This window comes from Pogona vitticeps, chromosome 9 (genome assembly GCF_051106095.1).
Source record: "Pogona vitticeps strain Pit_001003342236 chromosome 9, PviZW2.1, whole genome shotgun sequence".
NCBI classification, from domain to species: Eukaryota; Metazoa; Chordata; class Lepidosauria; order Squamata; family Agamidae; genus Pogona; species Pogona vitticeps.
In genome coordinates, this window is record NC_135791.1 from 8537495 (window position 1) to 8553638 (window position 16144).

Below are 16144 nucleotides of genomic sequence, written 5' to 3' on the forward strand. Positions count from 1 at the left end.
TAATTTAAAAAATGACTAAGGTATATACATAAATTATCCTATGTACTTGTGAACATTCGTAAGATGCCTTTCCTTTGGAGACATTAAAATACGTTATAGCGTCCAAAACTGCCCTATTTCCAACAGACGGAATTGGAAGCCCAAGTTTCAGGAGTTTTATCCACAAAAGACACGTGTGGACACTCTCTCGGGCTCTCTTTATTCACGCAGCTTCCTCTTCAGACGACGACCGCCTTGCTTGCAATGCAACTACAGAAGCGAGCACAGGGGGCGCCCCGAACGGGACAGGATCCCTCGCAACCCCATCCATCCATCCATCCATTCCTCCCTCCCTCCTTTGGCCGCTTTAAACCCGGGCAGGAACGGGTCAAAAAAGGAAGACCATGGCAGGGTCAAGATTTGCATAGCCACGCCCACGTAGGAGAGGGGGGGAGGGCGCCCTTGAAGGCGAAGGCCAATGGAAGCGCCGGGCAGGGCGTCCGGCGCCGCCTGCGTCCCCTTTAAGAATGGAACCCCGGGCCTCGCTCCTTGCCTGTATCAAATGTATCAAATCCGGTGGGCGGGGTCGGGGCGCTGTTGCACCAACCAATGGGAGCGCGGGGTTTTCCGCGGGAGATCTGAATTTCGCGGCACGTAGTTTGGCGCTTAAAAAAAAAAAAAGAGCGAGAGAAGGAGGAACGGGAAGAGAAAGGGTTAGGCGGCCATCGGGTCTGTCTGGTTCCAATCCGGAGCCATCCTCGCCTCGGGCCGCTCCGGGGCTGGCCGGGACCTTTGCAACGGGCCGGCCGAGGCGCCGCGGGGGCGAGCCTTGCGATTGTGCGGGAGCTTCGTGGGAAGGACCGGCGGGTGGGGCCCCCGACAAGATCCAGGGCCCCGGACTCGCTGGGTGGCTCTTCCAAACTCGCTCTTTTTTTGGATCTTTTAAAAAAAACAAACCCGAAAGGGGAGGTTTTTTTCCTGCAGCCTTTTTTTTTTTTTTTTTGCAGAGAAGTCCCCCCCCCCCGGTGCTTTTGTTCCCGAGCCTCTGGATCCCCCCCCTCTTTTTTTTCCCCCTTCCAAGATTTGCATCGGATCGACTCGGATCTGTGAACCTCGCCGCCGGGTTTGGGCTGCCCAAGGCTTTTTCTGCGGAGCAGAAAACCGGGGGAGGGGTCAGCGTGTTGTGCCTCTTTTGTTTGAAGCCGGCGTGCAAAGCTTGCATTTTGCTGCTTTTTTTAAAAAAAAAATCCAAGTTCCAGCCTGTTATATCATGAGCCGCTTAGAGAAACTTACAATATCTATCTGTAGGTATTGTGTGGCTCTCGTCCAGAAAAAATAAGCCCTGCTCACTTGCTTGGGTGGAAACAGATTTGGGGGGGGGCTCATGATCGACACCCCCCCTTCCATATTCCCCTTTTGCTCAATTTTTTCAATTATTATTTTTTGCAATGATTTCTCCCCCTTTTCAAAGATCTTCCAGGGCTGCTCCCGATGGCCGCCTCCCATGGCTCCCCGCACGGTTTTGAACCCTCGGCTCAAGGCCTGGAGTGACCCCCGTCCCGCTGGCTTCAGGTCCGAGCGCTTCCCGGGGGCCCGGCCATGTTGAGGATCCCCAAAGCCGGCCCGCCCGGGCCGGGACGCGGAGGGCCGGCCTTGGCCCCGCCGAGGAAAGTCATGCCGGCCATCAGCCCCGCCGACCCGGCGGCCTCCAACCTGGGCAGCCCCCCGGGGCAGATGCAAGCTCTGCCGGCCGCTTATTTCACGCCGCTCTACCCGCAGACCGCCGTGGTGGCCCCGCTGCCCCGGGTCAGCTGCCTTTACGCCACCCCCCATGGACCCGAAATCAAAGCCATGAGATCCGCCTCCACTGGAAAATTGCCGGTAATGATTTTCTTGGTTAAGTCACCGGATTGGACCCTGTGGCTCTTTTTTATGTCTTCCCTAGGAGGTTGGGTCTTGGAGGTGGGGGTGGGGGGGCTCTGTGTTGCACCTAAAGGAGCAGATCCAGAAGCCATGCAGGGTTCTGCAAGAAGCATCTTAGCAAAGGACTCTTAATATTATGGTGATTTTATGGGAACATGAGTAGAGAGGCAATATATGGGGGTAGATAGATGCTGTGGGGTGGGGGGGGGAGAGGGAAGGAGGTGCTTTGTATTGAATGCCCCAGGAGATGAGCTTAAAAGCACATGTGTTTCTCAACTTTCCTGCGCTTTGCTTCACCACCAAGCTGGCACCTCCTTCCCCTTTTGCTTCTTGCAGAAATTATGACTAAGAAAGGCCATCTCTAAAATTAAAAAAGTGTAAGGGGGGAAAATAAATCATGATTTGAGACAATCAGGAAGGAAATGTCTTTGCCTGGGACTTTCTGTCTGACACTTCCAAGATAGTTTGCTTTGCTTTCCTATTGCAGTTGAGCCTCAGATCCCAGTGAATTCCCCTTTTTACAAATACAGTATTTTGCCTTTGGTCCAAATCCTATTCTTCTAAAATTCTGACTTGGGCTGACATAGCCTCGATCTGTTGTCGGCACGTTCCATGGAGCCCTCAGCCAAAAAGGAACTTGTGAGTGCTACAGCCGCCGCTCCTGGACATCCACTCCAATGGAGTGTTGGGAGAGTGAGAACGGACCAAAGAAAACATTTCTTTACCCAGCAGGTTGTTAGTCTGTGGGACTCCTTGCCACAGGGTGGTGGTGACGGCATCTGGCCTAGATGCTTTGAAAAGGGGATTGGACAGATTCCTGGAGGAAACGTGCATCACCAGTTACAAGTCATGATGGGGATGTATCATCTCCAGGCTTCAAAGGAAGGTACCTCCCAATGTGAGATGCAGGTGAGGGGGATCAGGAGACAGGTGTCTCGTGGGCTCTCAGAGGCATCTGATGAGGCCACTGAGGGATACAGGAAGCTGGACTAGATGGGCCCTTGGCCTGATCCAGCAGGGCTGTTCTTATGTGCCTCCTTTGGCACAGCAAGATTATGATGGATGCAGAAAGCAGGAATTGTTTCCTTGGCATGATCAAACAAAGAGATACTCTATAAGAAAAGAGATGATTCTTAAAATCCGTTTTTGCTTCTGATTATGCTCTGTGGCCTAGCTGAAGTATATTTTCTTTTTGTCTGAATTGAAATTGGAAGCTGCCACTTCTGAATGAATGTCTCACGATGCCTTCCAGTGATGAAGATAGCATGACATATTAAAATGGCAGACCACTGTAAGGGGTTGCTTCCAGCGTCGGGCAAAAGGGTGGGGGAGCAGTTGTGTGTGTTGGCGTGTGCAGGCGCAAAGGGGCTGTGGTCCAGCTCGGGCCACGGACCAGTGCCGGGCCACGGACCGGGGGTTCAGGACCTCTGCTGTAGACCATCTGGACTGTTGCCATTGATCTTGTGAACATTCAGGCTGCGCTTTACTACATAAAGCTTAGCATCCTTTTTCCTGCTGGCAATGCGGACATGATCTTGTGCAGCAATATTGGGCCATCTCTTCGCTTTTTTGAATCATGGATACAGAAGCACAATAAATATCCCACATTCCTAAGGTGCAGGTTTTGGAAGAAGTGGATAGTAATACTGTATAGCATTGGGTGGACAAGCGAGTACCCTGGAAGACAGAAACAGAATAATCTGGATTGGCTTGAGCACTGAATGAAATTTAACAACAGAATGAAATTTAACAGGGATAAGTGCAAAGTACTGCATCTAGGAAAAAGTAACCAAACACAGAGTTACAAGATGGGAGATACCTGGCTCAGCAATGCTACGAGCAAAAAGGATCTGGGAATCATCATAGATTACAAACTGAATATGAGCCACCACTGTGATGTGGCTACAAAAAAGGCAAATGCTATTTTAGGCTGCATTAACAAAAGTATAGTCTCCAAATCCCACGTCGTTTCCCCTCTAATTCAGCACTGATTAGGCCTTATCTTGTGTCCAGTTTTGGACACCACACTTCAAGAAGGATGCTGACAAATTGGAACAGGTGCAGAGGAGGGCAACAAGGATGCTGGAAACCAAGCCTTATGATTGAAGACTGAGAGGAGATAGGATAGCACTTTTCAAATAGTACTTGAAAGGCTATCATTCAGAGGAAGGGCAAGATCTGTTCTCAAACATCCCAGAGTGCAGGACATGCAACAATGGGCTCAAGTTACAGGAAGCCAGATTTTTGTTGGATATCAGGAAAACTGTTAGAGCAGTAAGACAGTGGAGCCAATTGCCTTTGAGTCGTGGTGAGTGCTCCAGCGCTGGAGGCATTCAAGGGAAACGTAGACCACCACCTGGCAAATATCCTTTGATTTGTATTCCTGCTTTGAGCAGGGGGATGGACCCGATTGACCTTATAGGCCTCTTTCAACTTCCTTATTCTACGATTCTGTATTATTAGGCCTGAATTGGAGAAACTGTAGTAAAAGTAAGCCATTGGTTGCCTCCAGGACTATGATTCTCAGAATTTCCTAACCAACATATGGTGATCCAAGTGAGGTATTCTTGGAGTTCTTTAAAATTAGTTTTTTTTCCCAAACCATGACTAAGATCCTGGCTCCGACCAGGATTTCCTCTTCCAGTTTGATGGCAAGCTATAGCTTAGGGAGAGTGAATCTGTTTTCTTCCAGATGCTTTTGAATTGCTCATCTCATCATCTGCCACCATTAGCAAACCTGGCTGGGTATGAGCTGGGGTCCAGTGACATCAGAAGATCACAAGACACAGCCTTGTCTTAGAATAACCTCAGCTATCATCTTGCCTGTGTAAAAGGTTCCCCTTGACAATTTGTCCAGTTGTGTCCGACTCTAGGCGGCGGTGCTCATCTCCGTTTCCAACCCATAGAGCTAGCGTTTGTCCGCAGACAATCCTCCGTGGTCACATGGCCAGCGTGACTAGATACGGAACGCCATTTACCTTCCCATCAAGGTTGTACCTATTTATCTACTCGCATTTTGCATGCTTTTGAACCACTAGGTTGGCGGGAGCTGAGACAAGCGATGGGGGCTCTCTCTGTCGTGTGGATTTGATCTTATGACTGCAGGTCTTCTGACCTTGCAGCACAGAGGCTTCAGCGGTTTAACCCACAGTGCCACCATGTCCCTTCTGTGTAGTTCGAGATAAAGGCTTATCAGAGAAACAGGGACAGTGACCCTCAGATCTTTAGCCTGGGACCTTTTTCGGATTATAGGGTTGTCTTGCAAATATACCTTCTACGTACTTTGACATTTGTATGGTCTGGACTTTATAAAAGGGCGCCTGTTCTATAAATTGTGCCATTTAAAACCACACTACAAAACTCTGCAGCTGTTGCTTGACTTTGGTAGGCGATTTTAGGATGGTAATGGTTTGACTAAATCCAACTGTATTTCCTTCTGTGGCCAAACGGATACAGTACCAGGAGCAGAACATAAAGAATATAGGAAGCTGTTTCAAAGTGAATCAGAAGAGTGGTCCTTTTAGTCAGCATGGCTGGTAACAGCTGGGGTCCAGCAACATCAGAAGATCACAGGTTCCACAGCCTTGTCCTAGAATAACCTCGGCTGTCATCTTACCTGTGTAAAAGGTTCCCCTTGACATTGATGTTATTTATTGGAGCATTTTGGACAGGACCTATTGCAACCCCTACCTGGAGATTAGAGATGGGCACAAATGGCAGTTTGGTGTGGTACCCACACAGGTGTTCCCTGTGTGCAAAGCATGTACTTTATCATTCTACTGCTTTGGTTTTCTATTAAAAACAAAGTACAGGTCTAATTCTCATGATTCCTAGGAATGAGTAGGAACAAAAATAGCTGTTTCTAAATTTCTGTTGTAGAATGTATTTCCCAACTGTTGGTTATCATATAGCCAAAATCGCACCAAATAAAGGATAATTTCAGTAGGAAGATGGGAAGTGTCAGACCCACCTCGCACAGCATGTTGTATGCTGGGAACAGTTCATGAAGGGGGATTTGCCAGCAATTCCTGAAGATGCCTGAAGTTGAACTCAGGGCCGTATGCATGCAAAGCATGTGATCTTCCCTTGACCGACCTTCCACTGTACTGCCTCTCCCCTGTAAATGAAGCAAGATTCCAGCCACTGTAATTTGGAATACGGGTCTGGTTTGCATAGATACAGAAGAAGTTGCCTGATGCCGAGTCCAACAATAGGTTTGTCTCGTTTGGCGTTGCCTACACTGACAGGCAGCGTCTCTCTTTCCTTTCCCCACTTGTAAATGCCAGGGATTGTACCGGGGGATTGCCTGCCTGCGAAGCAAGTGCACTGTCTGTTCACTAAAGCTGTTGTCACTCTTGGTCCGAAATTACAGACATTCAGAGGCTTTCTCTTACTGTCGCCAAAGTGGGAAAGGGCATCTCAGAGCTTAGCAGGGGACTCATCTGTGTTTCTCTTGGACTCTTCTCTTGCTCCTGTAGAGTTGGCGGCCGTTCTATTGCTGCACGCTTGTGCAATGCCTATTCCTTCCCAAGTCAACTGCAAATTACATACCTTCCAGCTTATAAAGTAGGGACAAGGTTGGGGCATAGCTTGCTAAGTGCAGCCCGTGCTTTGTGTCTGCAGGTTGATGTCCAGTTAGGATTGGAACGACCTCTGTCTGAGACAGTAGAGAGATTTCTGCCTGAAACAGGACAGCTGCTGCCAACCAGTGTCATCTGTTCTGAGCTACATGGTGTAAGCTTCTTGCTGGATAAAAGGCAGCTTTCCATCTGCCAAACAGTTTTTTCTTCGCTGCTGTTTTGGCTACATAAGAATTGGCAGATCGGGGATGAGCGCACGGCTAGTACACAAGAAAGTTTGTTTCATTTCCATTCACTTCCTTAGAGCCACAAAAAGCAGAGTATTACTTTAGAGTAAAGATCGCAGTTGGATTTTGGACCAATTTCTAGACGAAAGGCCATCGCTCATTGTTGGTTCACATGTGTGACTTGCAGAACCTCCCCGCTTGAATCCCTGGCATTTCTAGGTGCAGCTAAAAGAAACATCTTACTTGAAACCCAGTTTGTTGGTATGTAGATAGAAGGCAATGCTAGTCTATACAGACCAATAGTCTAACTTGGTGTAAGGCAGTTGCCTATGGAATATTATCTAAATACATTTTCTCAGCTTCCTGGTGGTCTGCTATTTTGCAGCCTCTATGCCTAAGCCCCTCTGGGGGTACCTGCTGAAGGTTTTTGGCCAAATACTTAGAACTGGCAGGAAAGCCTGGAGTCATCGCTCTACCTCTCAAGACCAGTGAATCGTTCGTTTCTGCTGTCCTCCCAAGGGCTGAATTGAATCTCAGATTTCTGTAGCTTCTCTGGTGTGCTTCTGATGCTCTCTGACAGGTGTGGGCTTTGATATAAGCAGTGATTGCACTCAATGCATTTTTCTCCTCCATTTTTGAGGTCTTGGTAAAGAACCTCAGCACGGGTATTTGGGTCTTAGTAGGGTTGAAATGTCAGAACTTTTTTCCCCATGTGGTTTGAGCGTCCTGAATCTCCAGCCAGCATGACCACTGGGTATATTGGCTGAAGGATTTGAGGAGTTTTCTCAGAAGGATGTTTAAGCTTCTAAGCTGTGGTCCATTGACTGCCAACTTCTCTAGATACATTCTCTACCATGAGAGCTTCACCTGCTTCTCCTTTCTTTCTGTGTGCCTGTACTCCACATTGCTTTAAGAGCCCCTTTTTCTCGCAGTGGACATGTTCGGCGCTGTTTAAACCCCTCCTTCCTTTTGCACCTTTGACTTCATTGGAAGGTGGGTTAGCTTTGGTCTAATCTTTGGGATGCTGGCCTCCTCCATTGAGATGTCTCTGCAGGAGGAACAGAAACACTGTTGAACTTAAATCTCATCGTTTCTTTTGAATTTGAGAAATAAAATCTTCCTGCCAACTCACACACACTGCAATTCTGTGGCAGTTTTTGTAACACACTTGCTATGCCAAGTTCAAGGTACAAAACCTCCTATTTTCAAGAGGCACAGTGTGGTCTGTTTGGACACTTCGGGTGTATCGGGCCTGGCTTCCTGTTGTTAATGTAGAAAAAAAGGAAGTTTCGCTTGATGTTAGTCCTAGGGCCTGTCCAGATGGACCGTTTTGGGTGCAGAGCGGGGCGGGCGACAGAGGTTCCGTTGAGGGGCGGGGAGAAAAGATGTGCCATTTGACACAACTCTTCAAACCCCCCCGTGCAGCCTGATCAACTACGCTCTTCTCCCACGCTAGAGTCAAAGCAAGGTTTGCCCAATTTACTCCAGCTTACTCGCTAGTAAGGTAACAGCAGCTAAGGACAGCTTATCAGTGGAGGCGAGAACCTGGGAGTAGTGCTGGGGCTGGAGGGGCTCACAGTAGCGCATCAGCAGCTGCTGCTGCTGCTGCTTCCACTACCACAACAAAAAATGATCCCTGAAGCTGCAGTGGCAGAGTCAACGCCAGCCTTCAGGGCACTGCACAGCCACCATGCCACGATAAGCCCGGGCTCAGCCTCCTGGGCTGCTCTTCGCCTGCAGGGCTCTGAATCATGCTAAATAGAATGCATGCTCTAGGTAAGGGACAGAAAGGTGCGGAGCAACTCTTAAAGGGGAAGGATGGATCATGGACCAAACTCAAGCAGACAGGGTCTTTTTCCCCTTGCTAAACAGTGCCATTAGGGTTATATATACCATAACTCTTTGCCAGTGTGGACAGGTTCATAGTCTCATTGCATTTTAGGCTATAGAGAGAGTGCCTCCCAAAGAACTATAGTTCCCAGGAAACCTCATGGCAGATGTACCATTTTGGTACATTACCAAGCAGAAGTGAGGGCCTTGGAGATAGGCCTTGGTCCAGGTGAGCAAAATATAGGCATCTTTGTAATGGAACTTCCAGAATTCTGTCTGGGGAATTCTTGGAGAATTCTGGGAGTTGGAGACACTGTCCCTCTCTCGGAAAATACACTTCCCTTATTGCAGTTTAAAAAATCTTGTTATACTACAGGAATAACAAAGTTTTGCTTTGAAATTCTGAAAATAGCTAAAGTTGTTTTTGTTTTTTTTTAAATTTCTTTCCATATTTTGTAGGGTGTTTGTCTAGTTTCTGGGCAAGCTCTGCATCTTTGGATCTTGCCCTTAAGAAGGGCTCTGTATGTGGTTTTTTTCCTGCTAATGTAAGTAAAAGTATCTACAGGATTTTGCAAATTTTAAAATGACCTCTCTGTGAAATACAGCACAGTTTGTTATTGTTTTTATTGAGTTATTAAATATATTTTTTTAAAAAGAACGAAAATAAAAAAGTGAGTTTTGGAGTTTTCTGATCTCTTCATCAGGCAAAGCGGGAAGGGGAAGCAGAAAAAGTCCAAAGTTGATTTGGCCAGTTTGATAAATATGCAAAATTCAAAATAGAGACCATGACTATGGAGGGTTAGTTAGAGATGTGACCTTCTCAGGTTGCACCTGAAGAGATGTAGAATTAATTGCTCATCTCCCATCTCTCATTCTTCAGTTTAGGAGGTTCTGGAAGTTGAAACCCAAAGTATTTGAAGGGCCAGAGATCACAAACGGTTGGTGGATGTCTCCGCAGTCGTTGCCCATGTGTAAAAAGCTACTGCTGATCCAAATATGTACTGCAGCTAAGACCTTCTGCTTTTTCCTTCCCTAAACCTGCCACCCTCCAGAGGTGTTGGGCTATAATTCCAGAAACGGTGCTCACGGCAGTTAATGACAGCGATCGACCCCAACTTCTGGTTGAAGAATAATCTCAGGGAGGTTGGTAAGGTTCAAAAACGTCTTCTGATCTGTTGGGGGCTGGCAGAGGACACCCTGCTGCATTTTGGTGCTGAATGTGGAGAATGGAATTTCCTTCCTGGGGTCGGCCTCTGTTTCTCTGCCAAGTACAGAACAACCATGGAGGGCTTGCATCTGTTCCCCCATCACTTCCTGACTCAGTTGTCTGCAATTCCATTCTCTCCTTTGGTGACTAGGTTAGTGCTGACATTCAAGGCTAAGGCACTGGGGTGGCTCTGTTCTTGTTTTGGCTAACTTTTGGGACATTAGAGCCATACAGCAGGTCTCTTTGAATGTTGTCCATGTTCTTGGGTGGTCTTATTTTTTTTCCCCTTTCTGTTTTCGTTTTCACTGTTGTGCTTTGATTCTTACTTTGTTATGATCAACAAAGGAATTGGTAACAGGATTACTTAATAATGACAACAAAATAAATACGCACTGTATGATTAATGCTTAAAAATAGACATTTCATAAGATAATCATTATTGATTCTATTCACTCCCCTTCTGGGTTGCTCAGATAGGATGATTCAGAGGATGTGACTTTTGCACAGTGTTTAGAGGAAGCTGTCCAGATCAGTCACTTTAATTGCAGAAGGAGCTGGTGGCAAATGAACTTGCAGGGTGGCAAATGTAGAGCACACTCTGAAAGACGACTGCCATCTTTTTTTTCTTTCAGCAAAAAAACTTTTTTAAAGTCTGCAAGATGTATAGGCAAGCATAGATCTGGGTGATGGCACACCATGTTGGTATCCTGAGGGTCTTGGCATTAAAATAAGGTTGCTTAAACTTACAGATATGAAAATAAACATCTCAGGATGTCTTTATTTCAGGTTTAGAGTGCATGAATGTGTGTTTGTTTAGGCTGTTAGATGTTGCACAGGGAAATATGAGAGCTTTAGTTCAAAAAGCCAGCTTTCCCATGCTCTATCTCAAGGTGTAGCATTTCTGCATGCCTTATTTTGGTGCTTTCTCCCGGTGATCAGAGTGTCATTCTTGCTGCTCTTTCCAAAAATCCAGTTTTTTATTTGTTCAGGTGAAGAAATATTGTTGTTTAGTCATTAAGTCGTGTCCGACTCTTTGTGACCCCATGGACCAGAGCATGCCAGCCCTCCCTGTCTTCCACTGCCTCCCAGAATTGGGTTAACTTCATGTTGGTAGCTTCAGTGACACTGTCCAGCCATCTCGTCCTCTGTCGTCCCCTTCTCCTCTTGCCTTCACTCTTTCCTAACATCAGGGTCTTTTCCAGGGAGTCTTCTCTTCTCATGAGATGGCCAAAGTATTGGAGCCTCAGCTTCAGGATCTGTCCTTCCAGTGAGCACTCGGGGTTGATTTCCTTCAGAACGGATAATCCTTGCTGATTTTTAAATGTTTTTCTATGATGTTTAAAAAGTTTTTTTTTTGATTGAAATTTTTTAAATAATCTGCACAATATGTATGGCTTTAAAGAGCACTTAATAAACCCTTTGTAAACCAAATTTGACTTTGTTCTGAGTTTTTTTGCCCATATGGACGCATTAATTAGATTTCAATGCACTCCTATGGGACAAGACAAATTTTTCGCAAGACAACATTAACTGCGGAAAGAATTAAATTCGTCTTGTGAGGCACCACTGTAACTTTTAGAAGTTACTGGCAGAAACTGTTATTCCTTCGAAGAAGAAAAAAATACCTTTGTTCCTACATAAGAATAATAATCTTCTTCTACCAACATGAATTTCACCCAAGTCCGGGGTGGCAGTGGAAGACAGGAGGGCCATTTAGGACATGTCTAATCAACAACAACAAGAATAATTATCTTAGAGCTGCAGAGTGGGAAAGGACTCTATAGATCACAGAGTCCAGCCACCATTGAGGCACCGTGGAGGAATCAAACTCCCAACTGAACTTTTCTAATGTCTGGGAAAAACAGGGAACCAAGGGCATAGACAGCCCTTTGGTCATGCCTTGCCCTATAAGAGTAAGTTTGGCATGTCATCATGACAGGGCACCATCATCCCCCCCACAGATAGCCTGTACTGTTGAAGCCACCTGTTACTAACGTCTGTGACTGACAGATGTTCTGCTCAGAGGAAGGTGGGGACTGAAAGCATAAGGCTCATGGCGACGGCCCCTTGTCTGCTATCTGTGGAGTCTTTAGAAAGAGGCGGGAGGAGAAAAGATATCTGTGGTGACCATATTCAGTTTGGCAGGTGCTTCCTGTGTAAGTTGATTTTTGAAGTTTGGGCTGTGTATTGAAGTGAGCATTACACCCAATAGTCATGCTGAGAACACAGGCGTCACCCAGGAAGGTTAGACACTCACCTGTATTATATGCGTCTTGCCAACATGATGTGCCGTATTTTTCTGCAAATATGAAGTACGTTTTTGTTTGTTTTTGAAGGTTTTCTTTTACTTTTGTTTGGTTATGAACCAAAAAACCTAGAATGGACACAGAATCAGTCTTGAAATCAAAGGCCAGAATCCTACTTGCCTGCTGAATTGCTATTATAAGAGCATTACACAAACGTATCACCTCCTCTGGCTGACTCCTTTGCATCACGAGTCATACTTTGGTTGCATGAACACACGCCCCGGAGGACAGACGGCCAGTGGAGACGGCTATGCGCCTTTCTTTTGTGATTGGATTTTGGCAAAAATTCTCTACGATGGCCAGCTTCTCTGTAAAAAAATCCCATTGCAAACCCACTGTGGATGTGGGGTGCCTTGAACGCTGGGGAGCGATGCAAAAGAGGGTCATCATTTCTAAGACTTTAGGATTTCTGTGACAGAGTTTCTGCTGGTTGCAACTGGTCACACAGGTTTAAGGAAAGACAGATTCAGTCCAGTCTCATCTCAAAGTGATTAAAAGTTTGAGTGTGCGCCATGTTGTTTTTTTCCTGTTTTACCTGGCAGACGTCTTTTATGCCCTACGAGGGAGTTGTGATTGGGTGGCTCTCTGAAATGCTGGAAGTTAGGGATTGGTGGTAGGAATGAAGGCATCCTATGATGAGCTTCATGCTTGCCTGCCCTTGTGTGTTGTATTTCTTGGATGTGACCCAGAATACTGCTACTGCAACAAGCAAGTGGGATCTATATTGTATTCTCGAAGGCTTTCACGGCCAGGATCTGATGGTTGTTGTGGGTTCTTCGGTCTCTTTAGCCGTGTTCTGAAGGTTGTTCCTCCTGACGTTTCGCCAGTCTCTGTGGCCGGCATCTTCAGAGGACAGGAGTAGGAACTCTGTCCGTGCTCTGTTGCTGCTTGTTGGATAGCTGAGTATTTATAGCTGTGGGATCAGCTTCTGTCCTTTTCAGGAGATAGGGTGATCAGCATGTTGGAACACAAACAGCGTGTTTGTTGGGTCTATATTCTCTGGGAGGAAACTGTTGTCTTGTGTTGCATGAGACTGTTTTTGCATTAGTCATATATGCTAAATATTTTTATTGCATCTCCATGCATGCCCACACAAACATCTTTAAGGTATATACTTATTCCATGACTTAGTCTGAGAGGGAGGGAGGTGTGTCCTCGAACAAGAGCAACTGATGTCCATCTTGGCTCCATGGGGTCTCTTTCCAGTAGAAGACCTAGTTCTCTGCCGCTGCCACTGGACTCTGCCCGAACCCCCCTCCGGTAGCAAGAAGGAAGCACTTCAACAGAACGGCGGGGAAGGGAAGCTTGGTCCAGCCACTGGGCAGGAAGCGAGCAGGAAGCAATTGGAAAACTGACGGCTTTGTGCTGCTGGATTCCCTTGTTGTTGCTGTCAGTCTTTCTCCATATATTGCTTCATATATATGGTTACGGCAAATGACCTACCATATGTTGATACATACGGCCCCTCTTGTCTTTTCCTTCCTGCCCTTCTGTGGCGGGCTGTGACTGAAAGCTACGGACTTACAGAATTTGGTTTGTAACACAATCTGTCTTGCATAAACTCTCTGCCTCGCCTTCCCCCCCCAACTCTGCCCCTCCGAAGAGGAAGATGCTACAAGCGTCTAGCAAACGGATGGGCGGCCCATGGACTGAATGTACCCCACAAAGGCTTTTAAATCTCTTAAGGCGCCCCTTAAAGCTGCACCACCCAATTTGGGAGCAACCTGGAAAAGTCCGTTTTAGCTTTAAATGGCGCTTTCTCAATGGAAGTCGTAAGGCACAATCCGCCACCAAATTTCTGGAGGAACACACCCATGCCAAGGGGATGCAGCTGGCAGTAGATCAGTGGGGCTGTGTGAATTTTATCCCTGGGCTTGTCAAACTTGCTCACCTCTGTTTTAAGCGTTATCTTAGCTTGTACAGTACCAAGTGTTTTGGAACTGCTTACAGGAAGGAGGGATTGGGGGTGGAGGAGAGAGATGTGTATCACACATATGAAATGTCAAAAAAAAAAAAAGAATTTCTGAATTCTACATTTGGTAAGCTCACTTTTTTTTTACCTGTACAAGATACGCAAATAAAGCGAATTTGCTAGGCAAGGAAGCACTGACGTCTTACTCCTCTAGGTACCAGAATATCCTTTCTTCAGGTATCTGACATTTCCCCTTGATATTACTGTTTCACCTGTATCTGTACTGAACTACAAGGGCTAGAAGCCTGTGTTCAGAAATGTAAGGAAAAATCCAGATGTGAAAAGGTTGAGTTCCAGGGGATGCTCGGAACCACATTGCCTGCTTTCTCAGTTTGGTTGAAAAATATGCCACAAGCTCACGGGCTCAGTTTATTCTTGGGAAGTGCCTTCTAGGTTCTACTTGACATCAGCTAGTGACATTCTGGCTGCTGATAATCTTATTTGCCCATAATTTTGTTGCCAAAACAACTAATTGGATTTCCTGACCCAAATCGTGTTGCTTAGTGTGCTTAATCACACTTGAATAGACTCGCTGAATCAATGGAGATTTAGTGAGTCTATGGCTCAGTAACTTCAGCTGATTTAAATGGGCATACTCTAAAGTAAGTTGCAGCTAGAACTGCAGTTAGAGTCTAACTCCATTCCAATCAATCAGACTCATAGAGGTGTTGACTCACTAAATAACCATCGATTCTGTGTGATTTAGTACACTAAGCAACAGGATTTGGGGCCTCTGTATATTTATTTGTGGAGCAGGAAACAATCAAATGCAACTATGGCTGAAAAGCGTAATTTCCAGACATAGCTGCTACTAGTAGAATCATCCTGCCAGTGGTGATTTTTCAGAAGGTTAAAGACTCTCCCTCCCATGATGAAAAAGATCCCAAGGACTTTGTTAGGGAGTCAGGAACTTTTAATTTTCCCCGAAATGCCACAACTGATTGTCATCAGCCTTCCACAGTGTAAATGCCACTGTTAGATTTTAGCCGTTGTGATATCACATCCCTAGCAGCTAACGCAAAGAGTGGTATAATACAGCAAACATCAAGAATTAAAAGTCCACTCAAAGAATGAAAAGCTTGCATGAATTAATTAAATGAAGACCAGGGGTCTGGTAGATATGCCCAGAAAAGGCATTCTACAGGTAAGGTAAAGGTAAATGTTCCCCTTGACATTTAGTCCAGTCGTGTCCGACTCTAGGGTGCGGTGCTCATCCCCTGTTTCCAAGCCATAGACAGTTGAACACCATTATCTTCCCACCGTGGTGGTACCTATTTATCTACTCGCATTTGCATACTTTCGAACTACTAGGTTGGCAGGAGCTGGGACAAGCGACGGGAGCTCACTCTGTCGCATGGATTCGATCTTACGACTGCTGGTCTTCTGACCTTGCAGCACAGAGGCTTCTGCGGTTTAACCCGCAGCGCCACCACGTCCCATTCTACAGGGGCCACTACAAATAAGCCCCTTATTTCTTATGCTCACCGCCATATCACTGTTCGTGCTAGGACATAAGAAAAGGGTCTGTTACAGACTCTAATCCTTAAGCTGCTTCTTAAGGGGGGGAGGAGGCAGTCTTTCGCGTATCCTGATCCTAAGTCATCAGGGCTGCAATCCAAAATATGTCTACCTCTGAGTAGGTGTGCTTAGCATTGCTCTAGAAAGGCTTCAATGGTTAAGATCACCAGTTGGTGAGGTGAGCCTGGAAACAGGTATTAAATCTGGTGATTGCAACGCCTTGTTGGATCAATGGGAAAACCTTTTTACTTGAACTTAAAGTGAAAGTACAGACTTCCAATAATTCTTGGTTCATAGTAAACACAGTGTCATTTAGTTATTAGATGAAACCTGGTCAAATATACTAAGCCATTGAAAGATGTGTTGCTGATGTTCTTGTTTTCTCTGCCTATAGTGATATGCCCAGTAGGATAGAACATCTGGACAGCTGCACTCTCTATCCCATATTCCACAGCGTCCTGCTTTTAATATGGGAGGTGTCAAGTGGAAATGGTGACTAGTCTATGTTGATGGCTCTAACCTCTGTGCATTTCTCGAATGCCTTTAAAGCCATCCCTTTTGGTAACCATCATCACATCTTAGTGCATTGGACAGGTTATCCA

The 16144-nt window shown here is 46.1% G+C and overlaps 1 protein-coding gene across 1 annotated transcript in view; it reads left to right on the top strand.

Moving 5' to 3' along the window:
• Nucleotides 1-471: 471 nt before the first annotated feature.
• E2F2 (E2F transcription factor 2) overlaps nt 472-16144 on the top strand; it is a 33193-nt gene continuing 17520 nt past the window's right edge. The window contains exons 1-2 of the mRNA XM_078380043.1: nt 472-846; nt 1451-1860. Coding sequence (XP_078236169.1) covers nt 1579-1860 — 282 coding nt within the window. The 5' untranslated portion in view covers nt 472-846; nt 1451-1578. The remainder of the gene's footprint in view (nt 847-1450; nt 1861-16144) is intronic.